The 11,657-nt window shown below is 28.1% G+C and overlaps 1 protein-coding gene across 1 annotated transcript; it reads right to left on the reverse strand.

Moving 5' to 3' along the window:
- Positions 1-7,884: 7,884 nt before the first annotated feature.
- Positions 7,885-10,805, reverse strand: LOC140826762 (uncharacterized). The gene is made up of 2 exons (XM_073189259.1): positions 8,359-10,805; positions 7,885-8,268 (listed from the first exon to the last, which is right to left on the reverse strand). The coding sequence occupies exon 1, from the start codon at positions 10,632-10,634 to the stop codon at positions 8,373-8,375; it is 2,262 nt and encodes a 753-aa protein (XP_073045360.1). The 5' UTR covers positions 10,635-10,805; the 3' UTR covers positions 7,885-8,268; positions 8,359-8,372.
- Positions 10,806-11,657: the final 852 nt, after the last annotated feature.

Consider the following 11,657-nt stretch of genomic DNA (forward strand, 5'->3'; position numbering starts at 1 on the left):
GGTATTATTGGTTTGAGCTAACAAAATACAATCGCTTTATCTCAACTCAGTTGAGTTACAAGTCAACAAGGTAAAATATACGCGCAGAAAAAGAATTGTGTTCAAAGTTGAACCAAATAGATACTAACACGATAATCGGTAGATCCAATTATCCCAATGCCAAAAATATTCATGATGTTCAGTAGTTTTTCGTTGATGAAAATATTGTTAAACAACCAATTCAAGCTGATTTTGATGGAGAAAATGGAGAAGAAATGCATCAACCTTTGGAGAATGCATAATATGTAGAGTACAAGCAACAATCAATAATCAATCAACATATTTTAGTCAACGAGACAGAAAATGAACAAAGATCTCAACGATTTAGAAGAAGAGCAACATGGATGACAAATTATGAGGTAACTGGTAATAACCAAATTGAAGATTAATTTGTTCATTTTGCTCTATTTTCATATTGTGATCCAGTAGCTTTTGAAGAAGGTGTCAAAGAATCAAAATAGCAAAAGGCAATGGATGCTGAAATCACATCCATCGATAAAAATAAAACTTGGGAACTCATCGAGCTTCCAAAAGGTCAAAAAACGATGTGTGAAGTAGATTTACATGAGTAAATTGAAAGAAAATGGAAAGTCGACATTCTTACATGGAGACTGGGAAGAATATATATGTATCCATCAACCTCCTTGTTATATTAAGTTGGAAATGAGCATAAAGTGTATAAATTGAAAAAAAAACTTTGTATGAGTTAAAGCAAGCCCCACGAGCTTAGTATAGTCGAATTAAGACTTATTTTTTAAGGTATGTTTTCAAAAAAGTTCATATGAGTATAAACTTTGTACAAAATTGAAGATGATGGAAAAATCTCATTGTTTGTTTATATGTTAATGATCTTATATTCTCTGAAAATGATAGTGTCATGTTTGCAAAATTTAAGAAGTCCATGATGGTTGAGTTTGATATGTAGGATCTTGGCAAGATGCATCATTTTCTTGATATGAAGTAGTTCAATCTACTTATGAGATTTTTATTTCACAAAAGAAATGTGTTCAAAAAGTTTTGTGCAGATTTAATATGAAGAAATGTAATTATGCAAGTACTCCCGTAGACTATGGTTTGAAGATAACAAAAATTTGTTAAGGAAATAAGATTGACAACACATTTTACAAGCAAATTGTTAGAAGCTTAATGTATTTGACAGCAACAATGTCGGATATTATGTATTCTTTCAGTCTCATAAGCAGATACATTGAGAATCCTACAGAAATGCATTTTTAAGTTGTTAAGAAGATTTTATGATGCCGACAACGAACACAAGAAACAATCAATTGTTACTTTATCAACCATTGAAGCTAAATTTGTTGCATCAACTTCACGTGCATGTAAAGCTATTTGGTTGAGAAAAATTCTTGAAGAGCTTAAATTCAAGAATCATGATCTTTTTGTAATTTATTATGATAATAGTTCAGCCATAAAACTATCAAAGAATCTAGTCCTCCATGAAAGAAGCAAGCTCATTGATGTGAAATATCAATTTTAAGTGACTGCACAAAGAATGAAACAATTGATCTCATATATTGCAAAAGTGAAAACCAAGTAGCTGACATGTTTACCAAGTCCCTGAAACTACCTGCATTTCATAAACTAAGGGAGCTACTTGGTATTAGCATACTACAAAACAAATTTGAAGGATGATGTTCTTATTAAGCCGATGTTTACCTTATCGGTTTAAGGGAGATATTATTGAATTGTTAAAGGTTTGTCGAAGTACTTAGTTATCTGTCTTGTCAAATAAAATCTGTTAGTCATTGTTTACTATTAACAAAGTATTACAGAAAATAATTATCTTAGCATATTTGTTATTTAGTGGTCAAATATTGTTGCTATTTTTATGGTTTTTTTCATATGTATATTTGCCTATAAAAGGCTCATTGCTGAATAAAAAATATATATAATAGAAAACAAAATTCTTCTCTTTGTTTGATTTATATTTTATTCTCTGAATCACTAACCACAAATCTATATGTTCATTTAACTTGAAGTTTAAAAAATACAATTCGAACCATTTTTGCTTATAAAACATATATGTTTATTTGATTTGAAGTTTAAAAAATCAAGTTTGAATTATTTTTTGTTATGAAACATAGAAAATATATCTTTAAAAAATATTAATAATAGCCTACTTTTTCATGTGAAAGAATGCATAATAAAAAAATATGTAAGAAATATTAATAGCATTCAAATTTTTATTTGAAATAATGCATAGTTATGTATCAATTAAATAAATAAATAAACTAAATTAAATTAAAATTATATCAATTATTAACTAATAATAGGGAAAATAATGCATAATGATGTATCAATCTATCAATTAAATAAATTAATTTTATTTAACTTGAAGTTTAAAAAATTAAGTCTGAACCTCTAACTAAAAATTAATATGTTCATTTAGCTTAAATTTTAAAAAATTAAAAACATACATTAATCGTATATAAATCAATCAAATCAACAAACGTTAGAGCAATATTATATGAGTATGTTCATTTTAATAAGTCGGTGAAATCACAATACATTATTATTATTATTACAAAAAATAAAAAACTAAAATTATTCATATCGTGATGTCCTCACAATTATTTCAAAACAATAAAGCACCAACATCTACAAATATTTATTTATGCTAAATTTATATATCGAAACATATGCAAATCAAATATTAGATCACTAAAAATGTATGGATGAGTGTTATAGATAAATATAAATGAGATAATGACATATTTATATATTGATTTAACATTAAGTTAAAAAAGTTAAGTATGAAACATTTTTTGTTAAAAAAAATAGAAAATATATTATAGGTTTAAAAAATACTAACCACAAATTTATATGTTTATTTAACTTGAAGTTTAATAAATATATTTTAAATTATTTTTGGTTATAAAACATATATGTTTATTTAATTTGAAGTTTGAAAAATTAAGTCTGAACAGCTAACAAAAAATCTAACAAAAAATTTATATGTTCATGTAATTTGATGTTTAAAAAATTAAGTCCTTACCATTTTTGGTTATAAAACATAGAAAATATATTTAAAAATAGAAAAATTTATTGTAGGTTTAAAAAATACTAACAATAAATTTATATATATGTTCATTTAACTTGAAGTTTAAAAAATAAAGTTTGAACTATTTTTAAGTATAAAACATATATGTTTTTTTAACTTGAAGTTTTAAAAATTAAATCCGAACCGCTAACAAAAAATTTATATGTTTATGCATTTGAAGTTTAAAAAAACATAGAAAATATATTTAAAAATAAAAAATATATTGTAGGTCAAAAAAATACTAACCATATATTTATATGTTCATTTAAATTGAAGTTTAAAAAATAAAGTTTGAACTATTTTTAGTTATCAAACATATATATTTTTTTAATTTGAAGTTTAAAAAATTAAGTCTGAACCATTTTTGGTTATAAAACATAGAAAATATATTAGAAAATAGAAAATATATTTTAGGTTTAAAAAATACTAACCATAAATTTATATGTTCATTTCAGTTGAAGTTTAAAAAATAAAGTTTGAACTATTTTTAGTTATAAAACATATATGATTTTTTTTTAAATTTGAAGTTTTAAAAAATTAAGTTCGAACCGCTAACCAAAAATTTATATGTACATGTAACTTGAAGTTTACTAATCATAAATTTATACGTTCATTTAAATTGAAATTAAAAAAATAAAGTTTGAACTTTTTTTATTTATAAAACATACATGTTTTTTTTAACTTAAAGTTTAAAAAATTAAGTCCGAACCGCTAACCATAAATTTATATGTTCATTTAAATCGAAGTTTAAAAAATAAAGTTTGAACTATTTTTATTTATAAAACATATATGTTTTTTGTAACTTAAAGTTTAAAAAATTAAGTCCGAATTGTTAACAAAAAATTTATAGATATATGTTAATTTAACTTGAAGTTTAAAAAATAAAGTTTGAACTATTTTTAGGTATAAAACATATATGTTTTTTTAAATTGAAGTTTTAAAAATTAAATCTTTAACTTGAAGTTTAAAAATAAAGTTTGAACTATTTTTAGGTATAAAACATATATGTTTTTTTAAATTGAAGTTTTAAAAATTAAATCTGAACAGCTAACAAAAAATTTATATATTAATGTAACTTGAAGTTTAAAAAAATTAAGTTGAAATCATTTTTTATTATAAAGCTTAGAAAATATATTGATGTGAAATAATGCATAGTAAAATAAAATGTATCAATTAAACAAATTAGGTAATTAGATAAGAAAATTGAAAAGTCACCTAAATTAATAAATAAGACATTAATTAAGTAATAGTTGGAAAAGGGTAACCAAGTAAATTCACAATTCAAACTCATATATTTATAATAGTATAGAATAGATATATATATATAGACACACACACATGTGTGTATCTAATATGTATCTATACATATATTGTGTAAATATGGCTTCAAGGTTAATAAAATTAGCAGCTGGAAGTAATCTTCAAGAATATTTATATATAAGTCAAACTTCGACTTGAATTATTTTGTTTCTAATTCTACTTTTCTAAAAAATATTTTCCTGTGTAGGATATGGACAAGAGATATATGGCCGGCCGGAAACAAATTATATTTCACTTTCGTATTTAAGATTAATAAAAAATTTCTTTTGTTTGCTACTATACATGCATATGTTGTCCTACACAGGTCAGGATCTTGACATATGTCATTTTTTGAGATCTTGCTCAAGCTTAAAATCCAATATTCGAGTACGATATTAAAAACGAACACATGTCAAGATCTTAATCCGTAAACAAATCGTTGTAACCCATGGACCGATGGAACAATTCGTTAGTTCAGACTAGTAGACAAGTTATTGGCACGTAATATTCATTGTGTACGCGTAATCTATATCATGAGCTTGAAAGACAAATATTTATTTATTTTTTAAAAAAAAGATGGACGAAAGCACATCACATGAAACATGAATGGTATATTTTATTCTTATAGTCATATTAGGTTTCACGTATGTTTTATTTAATATTATATAATTAATAAATATTTCATTTTTTTAGGGTATAAATATTTCATTTCTAAAAATTGTTTCTAAGCTATCAATACCCATAATCTATTAAAATCTTCTACATGTGTCATATATATATGGTTGTGAAAGATTTCATATAATTGATCCAAGTTCGGATATGAGCATCATATCAAAACGATATATACGTATATAATTGGAAGATTTCAATTTAAAATTTTGAAGTTCTTCAGATTCACGTCAAATTAGTTCAAGATAAATCAGATCAATTTAATTTGAACATATTTGAAAGCACTAATTCTCAAAAGATTGTTAATTTGGCTATAGCTAAGGCCGAAAAGAAGAAAATTAGTAGTTCAAAGTCAACAAACATATATATTATCATTCAAAATTTTAAATCTGTTTACATTAATAAAATGTAATTATGACACAGAAGAATTTTGTTAAATATTCCCGGTTTCTTCAATGGCACAACATGACGTAAGTTGAAAATATAATTTGGTGATTTTTTGCATTACTCGTGTAGATTTAATAAAGTTACATGCATTAATTTTCTTATTCTCAAATATTCCCATAATTTATAAATTTATATAGGTTGAAATTGCAATATATATATATATATATATATATATATATATATATATATATATATATATATATATATATATATATATATATATATATATATATATTAGTTTAAAAAGAAATGGTTGCGAAGCTAACAATTTACGGATGTCCTCGACAACGACTGCCTAATTTATTTAAGGAATACGTCTCTTATGAGACGGTATCATGAATCTTTATCTGTGAGACGGTCAATCCTACCGATATTCACAATAAAAATTAATACTTTTAACAAAAAAAATAATATTTTTTCATGGATGACCCAAATATGAGATATGTCTCATAAAATACGACCCGTGCGACTATCTCACACAAGTTTTTGCATTATTTAAGTCATACATAAAAAATGAAATATATTTTATTTAATAAAGATGTTAGGCTGTATTGCACATGGAACACACGGTATTTTATTTTCTATATTTGGAATTAGATCTCACGATCAAATTGCGTCGAAAAAAAACTATTCCGATATTTGTCTTTTTAATTCGGATACAAAACTTGAACTCGATATTTTATTTGAAGGAAACGATGGATTCGTGTCTTCCACGCGATGCATACGTACGTATTAATATTTTTTTGTTACTAATAATCAATTAATTCACCCTTAAAATTAATTTAATATAAAAATGTTTTTCTACATTATCGAATTAGTACATAGATTATTGAACTTGGTAGAATTTTCTAGAAATAATTTGTGTGAGTTTTTACTTTGTAGAATTCTAAAGAATTCAATAAAATATTCCATATTTAGAATGATCCATTGTAAATGTCTAAAAAATATCTAAGAAATACTCCACATATATATATATATATATATATATATATATATATATATATATATATATATAATTATGGAGACTTAATCTCCACCGTATGTTGATATTGATCTTAGTCATCTATTCTTTGGATGAGTAGTATAAATAGGTTCACCACTTTATTTGTGAAATGCAATAAAGCAATACAAGGTTATTTTCTCTCAAAAGTTTAATTTTTCTCTTGTATTCTTGTTTTGTGTAGGCCTACTTAGATTCTTTTGGGGAAGTTTGATTGTCTCACATGTCCGAGTTCGAAAAATTAAGAACATGATACTCAAAATATTATACAATATTTTTTTATAATATAACTAACTAAAAACGATAATTTTGAAATGAAAAATAATACTTAATTTGGATATAAAAGTAATAATCTGGATCAGAGATCCGTCTCAAAAAATTGGTCTATGAAATGATTTTACAAAAATTTCTGTATATGTTTAAAACAAATCGGTCTTGAAGAAACAATGAAAATTGAATTGAATTTAATTATTTATTGATATTCTTTAAAATATTGAATTAAAATTGACTGTTTTAATAAGTTTTTTTATTGGACAATTTTTGTTTATCAACCAGATTAGCTTATTAGTATGTAATTCCCCTAATTTTAAATTGAATTGGATTTATAATATGATTCTAATGTTTCAATTCGTCATCAATCGATCTTGATCAAATGCAAAAGATTTTCTTACACTTTAAAAAATATCTCAATAATAATAATAATAATAGGTGTATTCCTAAATAATACAATAGTTTCGAGTAAACATGTCATTAAATTTTCAATTTCAAACAAAATTGTGAAAATAAATAAAAAAAAACACATATATTGAAAAATATAATTAATACAAAAAAATAAAATTAAATCCATCACTCCAATCATGGTTTTATTTTTAGAATAAAAATATATTAAATAATTAAATAATTTAATCCCTATATTTAGGATAGATTCAGATATTAAAAGCAATGTAAGCCACAAAAGACGAACTTTGAATGAATTGAAACTTGGCTAGAGGGCAGCTTGCGAAGCCAGATTAACCGAGCTTAAACCTAAACTATGGTTGGTCTTCATAAATCCAAGAAATTGATGGTGCCATGGTTAATATGAAATTCAGACATTGTCACAAAGGAACAAGGAATTGTTTGGTATGATTGCTAAACAAATCCCCAGAAAATAAATATTTTGTTAGATATGAAAAATAATGATGATCATTTCAAATGAGATACTTGCAAAGGAAAGTAAAAAATGTGGCTAGCAAAGTTTCGAAGAGTCGAAGCAAATGACAGAACCCGAAGAGGAAAAAATGAAATCAAATATTTCATTCTAATTTTTAGTGTATTTTCAAGTGTTTCAGATTATATTTCAAATAGATACCAAGGTTGTTACAAAAAATAAAATAAAATATTTCATTATAATTTTCAGTATATTTTCAAGTGTGTCACGTTATATTTCAGAATGAATAATAATCGAAAACAAACCATTCCATTGATCCAAAACAAAGATGGCCTAATAGGATGCCTCATTTGATCAAGAAGAAACTGATGATTTTTGTCGATCAACTTATATAACACACTAGAACACGACATAGTAAAGATACCAGTTTGGTACAGAACAATTCCGAAAACACTAAAACATCATAATTCTGTCTTTTAACTTACAAAGAACATTATAGTTTCAAGCCATTGTACTTGGTTTTCTGCTGGCTAAAAGGAGCGTTGAACATTGAATTGAACCATCTTTAATCGACTCTTGTTTATGCTTCAGATATTAGTGAAGCTGAAACAATCAATCTTCTTGCTCTAAGAAAAGAGGAAAATATGCACACACTGACATTTCAGAAATATAAAGTAGTTTTTCGAGTTTTACCTGTAAGTGGGGTATCAGTTACATGCCTGAACAGGTCTTGCATGACCAAAAGCTGAACTATGACTCTGATTGAGTTCGTGTTTGGTTATTGGCATGACTTTTTCGAAGGCTTCAACAAGCAGTGCAACTTTCTTCTTGCGAGCTGGACCTAGTTTTGTGACTGTTTGTCTGAGTGCATAATCTACCATCCATTCCTCTGCGTTTTTCTTTTCATCCAGCTCTTGATGCCTTAGATCAACCTTCTCTGCTTCTGGTTCCGGTTCCAGCGGCAAAAAGTTTGGTTCCTTGGGATTGAATTGTCCCTCTTCATCACTTTCCTCCATGAACCTCTTGCATTTAGCTATTGCTATTGCGATTCCTTCACCGATGAACTGATCTGGAAGAAGTAGATTGTTTTTCGAGATTCCTCTGCCAACTATATTTTGGGTTGCAACTTGATCTGGTTTAGTTGCACTTTCTGAACTATCTTCTTTCATTTGATGAACGATAACGGCTTCAGCTTCTGTAGGGCTCAATGATTCGAGGTTCTCTTCAACTAAGATTCCAATGCCTTCTTCTGAAGAATTTTGAACCGACACATCAACATCTATAATTATATCACTAATGGCTTTATCACCAGAAGTGACCATTTCCTGGACAACATCCTTCAAGAGGTCAGCTTCTCCAACAGCGTCCTCGTTTGGAAGACATTCAAAGTTTAGAAAACCAAATGAAGCTTCTTCTTCAATCAGAAGGTCGGAAGGCGCCTCGGTGTCACCGAGCTGGGCAATCCTTTCTGGGGTCTTGTTGCCTTCAAAAGACAAGTCCTTATTTCCATAAATTGTTTCTGGCTCTTCCTTTGGGAACTCAATTGCTGCTGAAGTTTTCATGCCGATTAAACCATCCAGATAGTGAAATGAGACCTCAGATCTACAGTCATCTTTGCTAGACGCTGAATCTGAATTTAAACTATCTTCACTATAGGTGTCTTGTGACATATCATTTGCATCATATAAGCTATTGATGCAGTCGCGTGGCTCCTTGATGAACCCGTCATGAATCATCCCATTTTCATCTTGAAATCCATCCAAAGCACCCCCTTTCTCTTCCTTGGATGGCGATTCATAATCAAAATCAAGATAAAGGGCAGAGTAACGCCCTGTCTCCCAGTCCGTATCAGAAGATTCAGAATCTGGTTCATATTGTTGAATACTAGACATGCTCTTTGTTGCAATATCATTCCAGATGCACAAGTTTCCAAGTTTTGTTTCCTCTTGGAATGACGACGGTGAGGAAATTTCTTCCGGTATTTTTGCCTCCAAGTACATATTTGTTTCATTCCTGTCCTCATCAAGAGTCTCATGAAAATTGATATCACCACCACCTAAAATTGTCTCCTCAACTTCTTCATAATCTGGTGCTATAATTTCATCTCCACCATGAACCATCGGAACAAAATCAGTAATTGATGTTTTTTTCTCCCCTGCACTGTAGATTTCAACAAAAAACCCAATTGGCTCCTCGAGAGTAAGAGGACAAACGAGTTTTTCATCAGATTTTGTATCATCTCCGGCAGGCCTCGCTTGTCGTGGAGACAGACATCCCAACTGCACGCTCCTTTGCTTCTTAAGCATAAGCCTTTTCGCCGACATGAAGCTCTTTAGAGGCGGCAGAGGATCATGAAGATGCCCATTAAGAGAACAGTAAGTATATGGGCAAACCTTGATCACAGACGTGCCCTCTGACTCGTTTCCCCCCTGATTCAGCACAAGATAATCTGGAAGCTTATAATCTTTCAAAGTCGAAGAACATGTTGCTCGAGCAATATCGAAATCCTCACATATAACAACCTTGGGACACTTTCTCACCAAAGCTCTTCCTGGTTTGAAACTAGGAGTTTTTATCAAAGTCCTCTTAATTTTTAAACCAGTCGTCCTAACAGATGTTTTTGCTGCCTTGTTTATAGAGTCTGCACTAAGTTTTGACGGGCGGTTCAAGTTTTTTCCATGCAGATCACTTGAAACAAGACTAGCTGGAGTACTTCTGGTACTAACCTGTAATTGCTCCTTTCTTGCCACGGAACTGCTGGTGGACTTCATATAATTCGGCAACTTAGGAGAACGATGATTTTCGAACTTTATTGATCCCGATTTCTTCATTTTCTTTGTCAAATCTACCCCTTTATTCTTGATATCCTGGTACTGCAACGAAGATGATTCAAGGTTTGCCAACCGAATTTCGGATTTAATACTATTGTCTTGGATACAAAGCTTGTTGGGAACCTTTCTTTGAACCATCTTCAAGGGAAGAACTATGAAAGAAGAAGCATGGGATTTAGGAGTTTGCGAAAAGGACTAAAGAAATTGAGGGAAAAATGTGATCATTGCTTTCCGTTTTTTGTCTAGACGGAAGATATCGATGGATATGGAGAGGGAGGAAGAATACAATATTCTTGAAATAATGGAAATGAGAGATTCCAAATTTAAGTGTTTTTTCTGTTGGTTTAAGTGTTGGGTGATCTTTCTTTCTTTTTCTTTTTCTTTTTTTTTTGTCATGTTATATGATTTATTGGTTACAAAATATATTTTAAATAATTAAATTATCATAATTATATTTTTGAAATAAAATAATTGTTTTTTTTCTCATTTCAAATATATCTGACACAATAATTTCCTTATTATTTGGTAGTATGTAGTTGTAACTGGTGCAAGGAATTTGCATAAGATTGATATGTTAATGACTTAATTAGATGAGGTGTCTGCGCTGACATTTATAATGGGGCCCACAGTTACATGTATATATATATATATATATATATATATAATTGATTTTTAATTTTTTTGTGGAAAACTAATGTAATATTAATAATAAGATTTTATTTCCCCTGTATATAACTTTATACTGCCATCTGTATAATAAATGAATAATTTGTCAAAACTATAAGAATAGTTAAAGATCATTATTATATTTCTACGTATTGTCTTATTCATGAAGGATTGTGAAATTATAGTAAATCTTTTTGAGATGGTCTCATGAATATTTATCTGTAAGATAGGTCAATCCTATCGATATTCAAAATAAAAAAATAATACTTTTAACATAAAAAATAATACTTTTCATGTATGACCCAAATAAAAGATTCGTCTCACAAAATACGATCCGTGAGACCGTCTCACACAAGTTTTTGTCACCGAGTAGATATCTTGTGAGACGGTCTCACGAATTTTTATCTGTGAGACGTGTCAACCCTATCGATATCCACAATAAAAAGTAATACTCTTAGCATAAAAGTAATATTTTTTGTGGATGATCCAAATAAA

Source organism: Primulina eburnea, chromosome 3 (genome assembly GCF_022965805.1).
Source record: "Primulina eburnea isolate SZY01 chromosome 3, ASM2296580v1, whole genome shotgun sequence".
Lineage (NCBI taxonomy): Eukaryota > Viridiplantae > Streptophyta > Magnoliopsida > Lamiales > Gesneriaceae > Primulina > Primulina eburnea.

What these genes read in the sequence shown, in the direction of transcription:
- LOC140826762 (XM_073189259.1), bottom strand. Translation starts at nt 10,634, where the DNA reads ATGGTTCAAAGAAAGGTTCCCAACAAGCTTTGTATCCAAGACAATAGT.